Source organism: Nicotiana sylvestris, chromosome 1 (assembly GCF_000393655.2).
Source record: "Nicotiana sylvestris chromosome 1, ASM39365v2, whole genome shotgun sequence".
NCBI lineage: Eukaryota > Viridiplantae > Streptophyta > Magnoliopsida > Solanales > Solanaceae > Nicotiana > Nicotiana sylvestris.
Genome location: NC_091057.1, coordinates 186,005,093 through 186,021,925, shown reverse-complemented (window position 1 = coordinate 186,021,925; position 16,833 = coordinate 186,005,093). Strand labels below are relative to the sequence as shown.

The 16,833-nt window shown below is 33.8% G+C and overlaps 2 protein-coding genes across 4 annotated transcripts; both read right to left on the bottom strand.

The window, feature by feature from the left end:
* Positions 1–2,476: 2,476 nt before the first annotated feature.
* On the bottom strand, positions 2,477–7,154 carry LOC104237296 (rac-like GTP-binding protein 5). Of its 3 annotated transcripts, none has more exons than XM_009791413.2 (8): positions 7,003–7,154; positions 6,639–6,835; positions 5,674–5,761; positions 5,471–5,580; positions 5,059–5,122; positions 3,211–3,275; positions 3,021–3,086; positions 2,477–2,940 (listed from the first exon to the last, which is right to left on the bottom strand). In XM_009791413.2, the coding sequence occupies exons 2-8, from the start codon at positions 6,735–6,737 to the stop codon at positions 2,836–2,838; spliced, it is 597 nt and encodes a 198-aa protein (XP_009789715.1). In that variant the 5' UTR covers positions 6,738–6,835; positions 7,003–7,154; the 3' UTR covers positions 2,477–2,835. The 3 variants fall into 3 exon arrangements, with proteins under 3 accessions (XP_009789715.1, XP_009789716.1, XP_009789717.1); XM_009791414.2 differs by having other exon boundaries at positions 6,639–6,861; positions 7,003–7,135; XM_009791415.2 differs by having other exon boundaries at positions 6,942–7,117.
* A 5,301-nt stretch (positions 7,155–12,455) lies between these two features.
* Positions 12,456–16,565, bottom strand: LOC104237295 (uncharacterized). The gene is made up of 11 exons (XM_009791412.1): positions 16,380–16,565; positions 15,785–15,965; positions 15,185–15,259; positions 14,872–15,109; positions 14,660–14,784; positions 13,618–13,651; positions 13,403–13,452; positions 13,149–13,289; positions 12,952–13,016; positions 12,784–12,856; positions 12,456–12,696 (listed from the first exon to the last, which is right to left on the bottom strand). The coding sequence occupies exons 1-11, from the start codon at positions 16,477–16,479 to the stop codon at positions 12,531–12,533; spliced, it is 1,248 nt and encodes a 415-aa protein (XP_009789714.1). The 5' UTR covers positions 16,480–16,565; the 3' UTR covers positions 12,456–12,530.
* Between the last annotated feature and the right edge of the window lie 268 nt (positions 16,566–16,833).

Genomic DNA, 16,833 nt, shown 5'->3' with positions numbered 1-16,833 from the left:
TGGTCCTAGCCTCGTCACTACTTCGCCGAGGTTAGGCTAGACACTTACCAGCACATGGGGTCAATTATGCTGATACTACACTCTGCACTTTTTTGTGCAGATCCCAGTGTTGTAAACTTCGGACCGCAGTGAGATTGTTGTTTCTTGTTCATCAGGTGACCCGAGGTAGTCCTGCAGGCGTCCGCAGGCCTTGGCGTCTCCTTCTATATACTATTCCTGTTTCTTTCATATATTTCCAGAGACAGTGTTGTATTTATTCTTTTAGACCTTTATTTGTAGTACTCCTAGACAGCCTGTGAAGTTGTGACACCAGTCTTGAGTAGATTTGTTACGGATTGGTATTAGCAGTATTATTAAATCTTTACAATGCAGACTTCTGCTTATTCAATTCTGTTATTATCTAATTGTTGGCTCTTAACCGTTATCGAATTAAAAATGAAAATAAGGTAGATAGTTCAGTTGGTTGGCTTGCCTATCTTTCACTAGTATGCGCTATCACGACTCCCTTGGGCGTGAAATCCGGTCGTGACAATATACTTCTGCAATTTATTAGCCGATGAAATAATTAATAACATTACAAAGTTATACTAAATAAAACTTAGCATAAACAAATATATAGTTTCATGAATACTCGTAGAAATAACAAAAGAAAATGAGCATACCTAGTAAATCTGCAGCTTTCCTAATCTATTGTTTCTTTAATAGTGAGGGTTATACATTTCCATTTATAAAAATGATCATTGATCAGAAATGAAACCAAAAGTTCTTCAGGTAACATTAAACTGTTAAAGCTAGGAGATGAAGGGCATAGATTGTGATAAATATACTTTCAATCAACATCTCACTATAGTAAGTACTTACCATTTAATAGGGTACCAATGTACAACCAACTTACTTTTCTGTTGGCCAAATGATTAATGACCATATTGGATGAAACAAACCTGACATTCCATAGGGCCGAGAATAATTAGCAGAAGATGAACAGCTCTTCACAAATGTTAGAGTATTCTAGAAATGATTGACCGTGGTAAATAATCATTTAATGAATTTTAGTTTTGGTTAAAGGCTAATTTGGTCATTCAGTTTTAAAGGATATTTTTGTAAAATAACTTCACCAAAAGTTTTCAAACTTATAATATAGTATGATTCAATGATCCAACTCAGCTTATATGTGTGTGTCGCATGAAAATAGTATCATTTCATAACTCACTCTTCAGAAGCAGAAGCGGCCCTTCTCTAAAGCAGGTAAAGCAATTATTTTAGGCTTCATTTTTTGTAACACCTGATAGGCTATATATAAGTTAAAAAAAAGTTAAAGTGAAGTAATAAGGTTTGATTTCTTTCTTTTTCTTTAACATATATAGAGAATAAGGATTTGCGATTGTTATGATTTCTACCAAGGAAATTGCATTTGAAATAAATATCGAAGCCTAATTTCGTAAGAAACATGTGACTAGGAGTGGCAAACGGGCGAGTCGGATATGGTTCGGGTCGAAAACGAGTAATGAAAAAACGGATCAATTATCCGACCCGGCCCATATTTAATACGGATAAAAAATGGGTTAACTGACAGATAATATGAATAGCCATATTATCCATGACTTTTGCATATGATCACTTTTGGGAGAATTCTTAGTCTCCCTAACCAGAGAAACCCCCAATGTGAGGCTTTACAAATGTAAAAGTTAGACTCATTGGTTATCCATTAGTTACCCATTGGTTATCCATATTCTAAATGGATAATATGGTTCTTATCCATATTTGACCCGCTTTTAAATAGTTCATTATCCAACCCATTTTTTAGTGAATAATATAAGTGATTAACTATTGTCTTTTAACCATTTTGCCACCCCTACGTGTGACAAAATGAAATCTCTGGAAGAATCTTTTAGAGTTGATTACTTTTTATACATAGTAGACAATGTTATTTTTTCACTTCAAAATAGATTTAAACAATTCGAAGCATATGAAAATATTTTGGTTTTCTATTTAACGATAAAAAAATGAGATCACTAGATGATGAAAATTTGAAAAAAATATTGATTTAATCTTGAAAGTTTCTTAAAGCATAATAATCATATCGATACTGATGATTTAGATTTATTCTCTGAATTAAAAGTGTTAAGAAAAATAGTACAATTAGAAGATGATAGTTTAATTGATATACTCAATCAAATAAAAAAAATTAATTCTTTTTCAAATGTCTATATTGCTTATAGAATAATGTTAATAACTCATGTTACCGTTGCTTCAGCAAAAAAAAAAATTTCAAAATTAAAACTGATAAAATTTTACCTAAGGTTAAATGGATTAGCTATATTATCAATTGAGAAAGACTTATTAGGAGAAATTAATTATAAAAAATCATTAATAACTTTGCATCCTAAAAAAAGTTAGAAAAATACACACATTCCACATCAGCGAGCACAAAGCACAATTCACAAAACCATAGGGCAAAATCTATGTGCAAGGAGTATTCACGCCACTATCTTTATGATATAGCAAAATCAACTTCTCGGACAATTTAAATCAGTATGTTCGGTTACATTTTAACAACACATAGTAGATGCAAATTCAAGGGAATCATCACACAAGTGTTACATAATATATTACACAGAATCAACACGTAACAGAGAATTTTGCACATCTGTATCCCCAACCATATGCGGATCACAAATATACATCTTGGCCTACAATGTTACGGTCAAGGCAGATTCATGCTTTCCTATCATAGTCAGTCAGGACTACCAACTTTGAACCTTACACTGCATTCTTTGAACTTGGAAGACATTGATAACAATCTACATCTCCATCGCTCGTCCATAATTTCAGCAATCACAAGATAGAGCAGGCTTTCTGACCCTTTCTCTTCTTTTTCTTCTTTTGTTTGGGTGGTTGCAGAACCACCTTAATGGCGGCATCAAAAACAGCCTTCACATTCTGCAATTTTGGCAATGGAAATATGTAATTAGATAACTTGATAACCTAGCCACATAGTCATCTTTGAATTAGAAAAGCACCTGTTGTGTTTTTGCACTACATTCAATATAAGCGGAAGCACCAATCGACTTTCTCAGCTCCTCACCCTTAAAAAGAAGCATGTGACGTAAGGTTCTGCTATAGGAGCAAATGCCCCCTTAAAATTTTAATCCAGAACGAAAAGGCCACATTGTGGTCTAAAAACAGATGACATGTAAAAAAATAGTGTACCTGAGCTGTAGTAAGTGGAACAGCACCTGGATGGTCCAGGAAGAATTGCTTATCCTCTCGGAGATCTAACGGAAGCACAACAACATTATTAGACTAAGGAACATGGAATTAGAAGAGAAGAGGCATGGAGGAGACTGAGAAAATAGGAATTGGAGTTCTAAACTGAATTTCAAGAAAGGAAAAGTTCAATTTGAGCAGGCCAGAAAACCGAAGGTATTGTCTAAACAGCAAATGAGAAGGACAGACAGTACAAAGAGGTTCTTTATGTACTTGGATGTAATATCCAGAAAATACATACTCCACCGATTTAGGCTTAGAATAGATTGTGAACTTTTAAATTCAACATTAGTACATTTGAATTTCAACACAGGATACAGTAAACAACATTTTTAAGTTCATTCAGGACTTCATTTCAAAGTCCAAGCAATGTGTTTTCTAAAAGGACTTAGAAAAGTTTCTGGTCCTTATATTTCATGGTAGATACATTCCAAGTTCAATACAGAGATAAAATAATGTGATTAGCTAGGAGATCTATGACAACCCTGAACCAATACTTCTTTCTCGTCTATTTCAAATCTCAGTATGAAACGGATCACTTCTCCTCAGAGACTTCTACAGCAATCTGACAACTAACAACCTAGGTTATTGAAAAAGTGATTATATCTGGGATCCAAAAGTTGTAGAGGTTTCTATGAATCACAATACCCTCTCTGCCTAGCCATATATAATTCACATTTTCCATCTGCTGACACCATAAATAGTTCTTCAGGGTTAAATCCAGTTAAAAGGCAGAGGCAGATCTAGGATTTCTAGTACATGAGTGCACTACTAAAAAAGGAGGAAAAAATGTATCAAGTGGGAATTGATCCCTATACCTCTTGGTAAATAACTTAACCTTCAACCAAGTGCACCATACAACCTTTTTGTAGCATGGGTGCCAACAGTTATTATTATACCAGTTTTAGAAAATATGTACATAAAATATCGAGTTTTACGAAGAGACCATGGGTTCACATGCCCCATCATTACACCTATAAATCCGCCCCTGTTAAAAGGCATCTGAATTTCAACCAGTGTATTTGTGTCCTACTAGTTCATGGTCAATCAGCACTCTACTGAATGAAATGATTTAGTTTTCATGGTTCAGCCGGTAAACAGAAGCATTTATCACTTCGGCTATCTGTTTCGGTACATGAATAAACTGCCGATAACTCCTGAAATGTTTTCATTCATAAGAACTGGTCAAGCTAAATGGCTGATAAAAAATACATTATCACCCAGCTTTTGATTTGCCGTTGCGTTAATAAGTGTAGCTGCAGTATCGACGTTTAATAGGCTCAACATCTCAAGAAGGAGAAAACAAGGTGCAGTGTGAGCATGCACATGCTAACTACTCATGCCATAAAGACAAATATATACAACTGACAATGAAAGGTGTCATTTGTTCCATCTTGTATGACCCCAACCACAATTCTAGAGAGTAGCAGCAATATCAAAATTGCTTTCGACTTGCCAAAAAAGGAACTTATGTGAGCCAAAACTTCCTACAGAACTCTTTTTCCCTCCAATAAACAGCTCTGCAAAAATTATTGACATAGTGATTCATGACCGAGCGCAAAAATGAACTCCCTTCAAGGATAGTCTGACATTTCATGGTTCATCCAAATATAAAGGGCAAAATTTCCAAAGATAGGATCACTCATACTCAGGAAATGAAGATAAGTAGACCAAAAATGATGGAAAAGTGGATAAAAAGACACCATTCTGACAAACTAGAGATAATAGATAAGAAGAAATCAATCAGTTTTTGAATTAACAATCAAACATGATTAATTAGGATAGACTAACCTAGCTTTGTTCCAACAAGAATAATTGGAACTCCAGGAGCATAATGCCTCAATTCAGGAATCCACTGAAATTCAATAGCAGGAAGATGAAATAATGTATTAGTAATTGTTGAATATCACCAATCATACATTTTACTCATTTTACTTATCTGATAAGCAACTATTACTCATTCTTCGCTAAGAAATTTTAAAATTCAACACTGGAAGTACTAGGTTGGTTGGTATTTCACCATCCATTTGGTACAAATAAGTAGTTTGTAAAAGTCAAACAAGCCAATGTTATTCGTGGACTTGCTTCAACTTAATGGGACCGACAGGTTTCATTAATATTCTCACATCCTTGTTCATCTCCCGGCCAAGTAAAACCAAAAAAAAAAATGAAAGTAGAGACAGGATGCAGGAGAGGAACTCACCTTTTTGGAGACATTTTCATAGCTCGCTTTGCTAATGAGAGAAAATGCCAGTATAAATACATCTGCCCCACGATAGCTCAACGGTCTTAATCTATTGTAATCCTCCTGACCTGTTCAATCAAAAAGTAGAGGAAGTTGACGTGTGCGCCACGCAGCAAGGGACAAAAAAAAAGCTGAAACTGTCATGTGGGGAAAATATTTACCTGCAGTATCCCACAGCCCCAGATTGACAGTGCTCCCATCGACAACCACATTTGCACTAAAATTGTCGAATACAGTTGGAACGTAATCCTGTTCGCAATGCAGCAGACAATTACCAAAATGAGCAATGCACACACCACTCATAGAAATATAAGTAGAACATATAATCAACTTTTTACTGAAGTTTTAAAGCATTTGGACTCTAACAAGTGACAACTTCAATTGAAAAACCAGTATCAAGTTATAAATGGAGCTATTAAATTAAACTAGTATCTTAGTTTGGTTTTTGTGATGTTTATTGGTTTTTGTGATGTTTATTCCATCTTCCATGAGGGTTCTAATACTTCTTTTTTCGGTCCATACTCCCTTCTGATACCTTTAGTTTATAAGTATATTTATCCTTTTGCCTTTAAGGGAAAAGGGGATTCTTTTATGCAAGTTATCACTGATGCACAACAAAAAACAGAAGACATCCTTTTATTGGTTTGTCAACCAAGTTGACAATTACCGCTGAGTTCACCAAGACAATATTCAAGAGGTAGTTTCGGCTCTCTTTCCCTAGAGTACACCTCTCATGGTTTTCTCAGCCCCCCCCCCCTCCAACACACACACACAACTCTACTCTACAATGTACAAAATTAGTTTTTTTCCCCTTAAAATGGCCAAAATATCTATTTTTTGTGGTAATTGTAAGTAAAAGTAAAACGACCCACTCTTAGACCGGGTGCCAAATTGATTAAGCAAGTCATGATTCAAGAAAACATGTCGTTTTACTGAGAATAACTAGCTTTGTTCTTTTGGGCGATAAACAGAAAGAGCCTCATTTGGTCTAATTCCCCCCAAAAAAAAATCCTACTGAAAAGAAAATTAGAGCCAAGTATCAGAATCGATATGCTTAAAAGAAAATGCCTGACAAATGTTTGAAAAAATGCATAAAAGAGAAATAGAGAGGTAAAGAAGTACTTACAGTGGGAAAAGTGTTGCTGGTATAGGAAATGAGAAGACAAGTTTTACCCACAGCCCCGTCGCCAACGGTGACACACTTTATGAACCTAGACGCACTCATTCTTCAAAACCCAAATCTCCCTTCTTACAATTTCTTAGCTTCTTCTTTTACTTGCCCAAAATCTCTTCCTTTTTCTGTGTGTGTATATCCCTCTCCACCTACTCTTCAACGAAGGAGTTGTTTGCTGTTAGTTAAAATAGAAGTAAAATCCCAAAATGTTAATATAAACTCTATGAGGATAGAATGGGGAAAATAACACAATACCTAACTCAACAGCCACATTCATTGATGTAGAGAGACACAAATAAAGAAATAAAAATCTCACCTTTATGACATAGAAGTGATGATATTAATATGAATTTAGGGAAAGAAGAATGGATATGAACAGAGAGAGTTAAAAGGAGGAAAGTGAGAAGACAGAGAAAGATATAGCAGAAAATGGAAATGAAGAAAAGCTCAAACCAGCTACAGAAAAAGACTTCGGATTTTAATTTTGATTTTTTTTGTGTAGTAAATAAGGACAGCTTTCAGACAGCTATTTTGAGATGCCACTTATATCATCCTATCTTTTATCGCCACATAAAAGATCCCTTTTTTTTCTTTTTTAGGTTTTCTATTTTCCGAACCAGTAAAATCTCACTAGTGAAGTTTGGGGAGGATAGTGTATACACAGACCTTACCCCTAACTTGTGGTAGTAGAGAGATTGTTTCTGATAGATCATCAGTTCAAGAAGACAAAAAGAAGCAATATAGTAGTATCATCAACAGAAACCATAAAAAAAATAACAGCATCACAAGAGTTAGAAAATAGATGAAAAACAAAATAATAACCAATAAATAAGGCCGTCACCATGAAAAATAGAATAGTAGTGTAAACACAACATCAACTACTAGCGGTCTAAGACAAAATCTTAACAGACTAGCTGCACTTTGGTGCAATCCCACAAAAGTGATGATTTTAATTATAATAATTAGTTATAACCATTAAAGTTTATGGGTTTAAATGTACTATTGAAGATCTTTCACATGATAGGTGTGTACCTAATTTTCAGTCTATATTTTTCTTATCCTTTTCTTGTGTGTACGAAAACTTTATTTTTAAGAAGCATGTGAACTTACTTCAACCCTCTTTGTACAAATTGGATTGACTAAGAAGGATAAAGGAAGTAACCTTATCTGCTCATTACTTGAAAATCAATTTTCAATTTACAACTTCTATATAAGTATTCATTATTTCAAGCAAGATGCCAAACGAATTTAGTACATTTTTCTCTTAATAGTAACGGTTAAAAGCTAAAAGTGGCCTCTTAATATAAGGTTACAGGTGTAATTTTTCATATTTTCAAAGATTTGTGTGCAGAAATAATATATCTCATCCTTAAAGTGCAAAATGCAAAATAGAGTAATGAATTTAGCAATATGCATGATAAATTGAAATTCCCGTTTGTTCTGTTGTAACATGGCGATATTTACGTCCTGGGAATTAAAAACCTCGTAATGATGTTATTTTGTGTTCTAAGAGAATTTGCATTTTTATGAGACTTAAAGAGCAATTAATCAATATGGAAAAAGTATTAATCAAGTAATCAACCAATATTCAAACCACCTTAAATTTTACAAACAAAAAAGAAGCAGACTATAAAGGTACATTCCGACAGTATCCTACTATTTCTCATTAATAACAATTTCATTAAGACGTAGGATTGGGAAGAAGAAAAGTTGGCTAGCTTGTTTGTTTAACAAGTATCCTATAGGACAATAAGATAGTACTTTTTAATATTTAATTCTTTTAATCATAACGTCATCACATTTAAGCATGTCCCTATATTATAAGTTATAATAATAACTCTAGCGGAGATATATGTACTCCCATTACAACTCATCGTAGAATCGGTAGATTGGTAACTTGGAGAATTAATAGTTGGAGATATTTTATTTGTTAGGTGTTCCTTAAATTTTGTAGGTACTATAAAGAAAGAAGAATTAACCTAAATAAATGAATTATTTAAACTTAAAATATATATATATATAATATCAAGTCTTTCTATAACAAACTCGTTTGTTCTAACATTTTTTTATTATAATAAAGTGTTGTTATAAAATATATATATATGTTATAACATAACATGAAAAATTTATTCCAAAGAAAACTTGGATATTATAGTGAAGTGTTGTTATGAAGGATGACTATTATAAAGAAATATGATGGTATAAATAGGTGTAATGATCACATAAAGAAAATATTTCTACAATATTTGAATGGAGAATGCTTCTATATATAAGTCTCAAAGTCAATGTATGCAGCTTATAACGTTTTTATCAAGATCTCAGTTATGACTAATTAATTAACAATGAGAACTTACCATTATTTCGTTCATGCATTCTTTTTAAAAAGACATTAATGTACGCAATGACCCAAGTCACGTAATTACAAACTAAATTAGAAGAAATAAAAAAGGGGAGGAAAAGACATAAGGTCGTGATGTACATATATAGTGACGGATCCAACGACGAGTTCGCGAATTTTGACATAATTCCATGATCCAACTCAGCTTATATGTGTACGTATTCATGAAAATATTATGCATTTCATAATTCACTCTCTTACTCGAAACTTGTATAGCATCTAAATTATGGATTTATTACTGGATATATATACCGAAACGACATTTTAAATTAGTAGATTCAAATAGGGCTTTTCAAATCGTGCTAATAACTACGTTTATGTCTTCCTTGTTTGAGGCGCTAGTACTATTTTTGAAAGAAGCCACAAAAAGTTTTGCATGGAGACAGGGGCAAACTATACATAAATGAGAATCAAAGAATCACTCAGACAAAGAAATTAAAGAGATTGACCTTTGCCTTCTTTCCAAAGCAAAGATGAAGAGATGACATTTTACGGTGCAAGGAGGTGGGGTTTCGATCAAATTCGTTTAATCCAAACTAACTCTCCTTAAAAAAGAAAACGTTTTAACTTTCTTACGTGCATGCATCGGGTAACTCCGCCAATCAAGGTTTAATCAGATTGGAAAAAAAATTACTTCACTTTTTTTAAAATCTATGTTAAGATTAGAATTCAGGTCTCTCATGATTCTCATCCATTGATAGACCGGTTGAGCACAACTTTTGGTACAAAAGAAAAAAATTTAATTTTTACCACATAAACAAGTAATTTGAAAAAAAACGTCAGGTTAATTTACAAGTAATTGCGAGGGTGATCGTTTCTATAATAAGCAATATGTACTAGTAGCAACTTAGAAAAGGCATGGTCATGAGTGATGACATACGAGTGTCCATTAAGCAATGAGTATTGATCTTAATATGATATTATACTATTGGTTCTAAATGCATGGTGACAACACGAGTGTCCATTAAGCTAGTGACTCACGAACTACCATGGTACATGTAATAATCATGGTAGATGAGAAGTTGGTTTTGGGTGAAAATGAGAGGCCATGCACAGAGTTCAATACATTATTATTTTTATTTCTCGCCCGGTATTCGATATCTGTATAGGCAGAGTCTCACATGAAGAATAAAACACTTCCTAACAAAGGCGATTTTATACCTAGGACTTGAACTCGAAACCTCTAATTAAAATTAAAAGAGTGCTTATATTTTACCTCAACCATTATTGGTGTTAAATACATTACTGATAAATGGCATATGGGGATTGCTAAATGAGCCCAGCATCCGTGCGTTACAAAGATAATATAGTAGGCCAGCATCAGATCCTCGTGGTCCACTAATAATTCTAATATAGTAGTACGTTGGAGTAGGTTTTGTATCTCTGTGATGAGTTAGACGTTTGTTGCAGATTAAAGAATGAGTAGAGTTTATGCTATTAACAATATAAACTTTTACATAAGAGGATTTATAATTTAGTACAATATTCTAAGGTTTGAATTTTATTTTCATCGCCACTTATCAGAAAAAAAATATTTTCATGTGTGGTTCAAGAAAATGAATCAAACTGCAACTGAAGGTGCATGCTTCAAACAAAAAGTATGTAAAAAGAAAAGTACTTTACTTTAAGGGTGTGTTTTGAAAATATTTTCAGGGAAAATATGTGATTTTCTTATTTTTGGGTGTTTAGTTAGGTAGCAGAAAATATTTTTTGAAAAATATATATTTATTCCAACCAAAATATGAAAAAATTGAAAAATATTTTCTGGAAATTTTCCTTCGTACCAAACACCCCCTAATAGTTAAAAGTTTTAGAAGAGCAATTCACAGTTCAAAAATGGTGTATCGATTTGCCATGTATTATCTTTAATGAATATTACTAGTCAGTTAAGCTTCTCGGAACTAAGATCCAACTAAAACTGCAGATAAGTAATTAACAAAATCAAAATGTCATATTTTACCACAATATAATGTCACTTTTAAGGTGCTACAACTTGCTGTTTGGCAATTGTGTTTTAAACTCAAGTCTCAACAAATTAAAGAGGAAAATAATTTAAAGTCTCAACAAATTGGGTAAATTTGCACTAGTGAGGGAATAAGATATTGATTTAGAGATCAAAATTTTCCACGTGGCATCCATGTTGAAAAATTATCAAAGTTTTTTCCACGTTTAACGGCCGTTAGTGGAGAATGTATTTCTAGATTCTAAAATAGTCTGAGGACTTTTTTGATCGGATAATATATCAGAGGGCAAAATTAAAAAATTTCTAATAGTAGAAAGAAAAATTTGGCCATTTCCCAAATTTAATTAAAAGCCATAGAGCATTCCCTTACTAAAGGGTAATTTCATCAACTGTTGCAGAGTTCAACCTACACTATAAATGCTAATGAAAAAACATAAGCATTTCGAATGAATATAATATACAAAATTTTCCTATTAATAAAGAGAAGCATACGATTCTGCAGAAAAATAAAAAGGAAAAGCCAAAGATTAAATTCAAAATTTTGTGTATCCACTGTCAACACCACTACCTAACGCCTAATGAGATTCATATTTTGTATAATTAATTGCCCCTAATAAGACAGGGTTCAGTTGCCTACTAGCTCTTTTTGCGAATCCAAATCTAAGACTTTAGTCATTCACCTAATTGTATATTTATAAAACTTATCTTAATTCCATAACGTACACATATTTGGCAAGGTTAGGAATTTTGGGTGCACATGGCCTCGAGACCAACCAACTCCCATGTGCATGCATGACCTACCCCTAGTACGGGTCACATCAATAACATATTAAGTGGGCGTTTGGACAAAAGAATCGTAAAATTTTGAAAATGGTATTTAAAAATTAAAGTTGTGTTTGAACATTAATATAATTTTGAGTTATTCTTGAGTGATCTGAATGAAAATTTTGAAAATTAACTTTTTGGAGTTTTTTAAATTTTCAAAAAAAATCCAAAATCTATGTTCAAATGAAAATTTTATGGTCAAACCTTAATTTCGGAAAAAAGTGGAAAAAATTTTATGGTCAAACGGGGTCTAAAAAACTTATGTTATCAGTATATTTTAACATGTTATAAATATATTCTTCGAGTTGCTATTTCACTGTTTATAAACGATTACTTGTAGTTGACTTTTAACGACTTGATTCTTACACTTCATTGCATAAAAGTTATAGTCTATTTGGCCGAGCTACAAAATACTTCTAAACAACAGTTAGTTATTAATTTGAAAAATACTTCTAAATAACAATTAGTTATAAATGTATTTTTCTCAAAAGTGCTTTTGAAGCTATTTTTCTAAATATGCAAGTGATAGCACCATTGTAACAAGAGTAAAAGTTCATTTTCAAAAAGCTAAGAATAAACTGTATGAAAGAGGAAAAAGAATATATTAGACAACAGGACATCAGATGATTACAAAAACTTAGATATTATATGGTAAACTCTAAAGTTCATCATCTGAACTGACAAGGTCTAGTTCTATCATTTTTTCTTTAACATGCACAGGTTTTTGTCCTGAATTCTGCTGCTGCCCCATTTTTGGTTTCTTGTGCTCAAAACTATGACTTGGTCTGATTTCACTTAGATTCTTTCTCTTGGTGGAGGATGACCTGGAAAAAAGTAGATAACTCTGTCACCAAAACAGATAACACAACATAAGGTCAAAAAATGAAGTCTTTTTTATTCCAGTCTTTCACCTTTCGTTTGTCCTATTTTTTGTTTGATCTTGGTCAGTAATAGATTCTTTGGTACTACTTGAGTTCAAGTTTCCTGTAACTCAAATGGAATTGTAATGAGCAACAACATAAGTAAGAATGTCTCTGCTAGATGTAGGAGTACTCAGGTCCAAGTACTAAAGTTTTTACCTGTCATTTGACTAAGAAATCTTATTCCTTGAGAATGTACATTGGTAGTCACTTTCCCTGCTTTGCTGTTCATAAATAAGTGTCTTTAAGCCAGTAATGATTATTAACAATGACGATAACCAATATGCAAGTCAATAATTTTGTTAATTTAGAGCTATTGCACTACTAAGTACTTTGAACAAACCTAAAGAACAAACCTTAATGCCTTTTTCAATCCATCAACGGACAGTAATTTCAACGGTGCTGCAGACTTTGTAAAGTTTGACTTGTCAGCTAAAGGCTTAACCATGTAAATTCCTTCTGACTTGAGATGGTCTCTGAAACCCGTTCGTAGGTTCCTAAATTTGAAGTCCAACAGCAATTAGAGAGGTTAAAGTAAGTCCTGAGAAAAAAAAATCCTTTATTCTCCAAGTAAATGCAATATTGAGAGGTTGAGAAGTTAATAACTCACCCCCCTTTGAGTTCAGCCCTTGTTGTACCGGAGTATTTCTCAGATGTTCTCTGAAAGAACAAGTAATAAAAACAGGATAAGTTCTTTCTTTCTTTGGATAGTAAATCAAGATTCAGTAAAAGAGAATACCCGCGGGGGGGGGGGGGGGGGGGCAGCCAAGCAGACTTAATTTACAAATGTAAACACGTATTTCTGGACTGCTGTAGATTGGTTACCTGCTTATGGTAGCTGCAATATGTTCCACGCCGCCTGCAAATGTTATTAAAACATAAGTTCAATTACAAGGAGTACAACAAAATTACAGGTTATTACTGGACTATTCAACATAGGATGATACATACAATAATTTTTGGTAATAAGGATTATTAAAAATCCCCTGCATAAGCAGCATGAACTGATTTGTTAAGGGAGCAGAAAACTAAATGCTGTGAGAACATGCTATTTCTTTCCTAACGTCCAGAAAAAAAGGCAAATCATGCTCATGAAATTTGCATAATAGCTCTGGACTGTGTTTCTGATTTGAGCATGAAATTTGCGTAAATAGCTCTGGACTGTGTTCCTGATTTGAATGTGAGTATCTCCATTTTAGGGCAAGCTTTTTATTTCTGTACACAATTTAACCAACCAAAGACAGAAGCCATTTTATATGTGTGATTAGCTTCTTTTACAAGATTAAAATTTAGATTCTTGTACCCTTGCCTTGTGAAGGACTACAACATAGATATGAGACATTGTTAAACTGAACATTCTGTTCTCAGTACTGGCAGAATGGACTAGCAAAAGTATCTGCTCAAACCGAATCGAAAAGCACAAACTATCATCGTTGGAGCAAATCAAAACCAACCAACATGAATGTTATCCAAATGAGAACTGTGATGAGCAGTAGTATTTCATTGTTCTTGTGTAAATGTTGGCGATTACAAATTTTTCCCATACAATTTACTATGTTAGAATGACCTGGCAAGATCACCTTCAACCCCCAAGTCTATGAAATCTCTAAAACAATCATCCTAGTGTTTCTGATACAAGGCATTACTTTGGACTTCCCAAAGAAAACATCAAATCAAGAGCCGCCTCCAGAACACAGATGAGACATACATGTCCCCTTGTAAATAAACAAGTAGATAGCGAAACATTTTATGAATATGGCTCTTTTGAGCATCTTATTGTATTTTGCAATTCTATAGTACTTATGCCTGAAGGTATTCAGTCCATTTATGACTATGAGCATGTAACAACACATAAAAGAGATCGTACTTGTTAATGACTAATGTGCAAGCCATCCCATCCTTCCTTTTTCCCTTGCAAACTCCATAATCCGCAGACGTGCCAATCTTTAAAATGTGACTGGCTGAATAAACACTCAAAGAAAACCCATTTTCCTGGATAAGGGGCATTGAAGAGGTTTTAGCGACCCACCCTGAAATCTTAACAGAAATGATTTTATTGATAGGCAATGATAACAATACCGAGTTGTCTTTGCGCACACTGCAATTGAATAGGGCAAAAACTGCACCAGCCTTCTCATTGCAGTTCTTCTGATAAGCATCACCAAAAAGAAAAAGAGAAACAGTTTTTTCATCCAAAGATCCCATTTTCCAGATTGCGTAGTTCTTCCCTGTTGAACTTGTTCTTTGTTGCCCCTTCTCAGTTAAAACGCCAACAGTTGCCCAACAACCAGAAAGGGTGTCGCCTGCTAGCGAATTCCTTAAAGATAGGAAAATAAATGATTACATAGTCAACAGAAACTACTCTAGTAACTCGGTCAGCATCTTAACATACCTTATTGCTGATAACCGGATGAACCTAATATCAGCAAAATGGTTGCTCAGTTCAACAGCTGAGACTAGTTGATTTCTGAGTAAAAGGAAAAGAAAGGTAAAATATTAGTTGCCAGTTCAGTATCAAAACAAAGCAATCATTTGTAATTTGCCTGGCACAGCATTAGACTGAAGCTACCAGCTAGCTCAAACCAATCAAAGTCAAATGTAACTGCTACTTCACCAATAACAATCTAATCTGCCCTCCAATTTGAAATTATCAAAATTAAACTTACAAGAAACTATGTGGGGTTTCTAACCATATTAACTGCAAGTAACAAGCATCTGATGACCATTTTAAGAAGCCAAAATATTACATTCTCTTAGTTGTGACTTCCTCTCATCAGAATTTGACTGTCAGGCAACTATTATTACAATCATCTTAAAGTGATTGATTATGAATATTTTGAAACATAAGAAGCCAACATCATTCAAATTCTAATAGCCAAAATCAGAAAGAGACTGATTATGCATTTTACAGGAAAATGAATACTGAATTAGAATGCAACAAGAACCCATTCGATATGCACCCATAACCATGCCAAAGTCACAAAGAACATACCGAATTCGCAAACCTGAAAACTTTTCAGCCTCAGGATCACTTGACCCCTTGGTATGCTTTGATTTGACAGCTTTTTTAGCAATTTCAGTATCATAATCAAGACAATCCTGAACAGCATCTCTAAAGACAGACATATCTGCCTCCCCCAATCGCTTTGGCGATCCATCATCCGACATATAATCTGTAAGAAGATACAAACTTTTCAAAACAACCCACAAAAATTCAACAAAAAAGACATCTTCCAATCCAACAGAGTTTTATCCAGAAACATCAAATAACAAACCACAACTTAATTCCAAATCAAGTAAAGTCTAGTATATGCTACTCGCTCAATGAGTGCACCATTTTAGCATTGAAATAGTTTTCGTGACAAAATTTTAACATTAAGGACTAAATCATAAAAATCAAATAATTGTGCAAGTTAAGTCTTTGATGTGAAACAAATAATAAATGATTTCGTTTTCTTGAAAGTTCAGCTCTATTCGGCTCCATCTAATTACAGCAAAAACATATGAATTGAAGAAAATACACGATTATAAAACCCACAATAGGGAATTAGTTGTAATAAACCCCTTCACATGTTTTGAGCATTTACCTGGGAAATGAGATGAAGGAGAAGCTGGAGGGGTTTCTAAAACCCTATCTGGCAGAGAGAGAAGGAGATCCAGGTCTTCTTGGTGATTTAATTTCGACATTTTTCTGAGAAACTGAGGATTGAAGTTTTGTTTCCTTATTACACTGTCTCTTTCTTTTGGGATCTTTGGTTGAAGTTGGCGGGAGATTGAAAGTGCATGGCGGGAAGCTAATTGATAGTGGGCTAATAAATAAGAAAGGATGCAGATGGGCTGGGCTAGGACTCTAGAGATTGGGTCAAGTACTTTTAAAAGAGTAGAAATGACACTAGGTAGCCACTCTAATGAGTTGCTATTTAAAAATTAGCCAGTATATCATGAATTTCGTCTATCTTCTTTATCTTCTGGTCGGATCGCCTGGCTTCTTTCAAGCCCTACTTGAAAGCCCAATCAAATAATCCAAACAATAAAATCATA

What these genes read in the sequence shown, in the direction of transcription:
- LOC104237296 (XM_009791413.2), bottom strand. Translation starts at nt 6,737, where the DNA reads ATGAGTGCGTCTAGGTTCATAAAGTGTGTCACCGTTGGCGACGGGGCT. An exon ending in ATGAAAATGTCTCCAAAAAG is followed by an intron (nt 5,123 to 5,470) that starts GTGAGTTCCTCT and finishes ATTGAATTTCAG; the next exon opens with TGGATTCCTGAATTGAGGCA. An exon ending in TCTTGTTGGAACAAAGCTAG is followed by an intron (nt 3,276 to 5,058) that starts GTTAGTCTATCC and finishes TGCTTCCGTTAG; the next exon opens with ATCTCCGAGAGGATAAGCAA.
- LOC104237295 (XM_009791412.1), bottom strand. Translation starts at nt 16,479, where the DNA reads ATGTCGAAATTAAATCACCAAGAAGACCTGGATCTCCTTCTCTCTCTG. An exon ending in ATCCGGTTATCAGCAATAAG is followed by an intron (nt 15,110 to 15,184) that starts GTATGTTAAGAT and finishes CCTATCTTTAAG; the next exon opens with GAATTCGCTAGCAGGCGACA. An exon ending in TGCACATTAGTCATTAACAA is followed by an intron (nt 13,652 to 14,659) that starts GTACGATCTCTT and finishes TAACATTTGCAG; the next exon opens with GCGGCGTGGAACATATTGCA.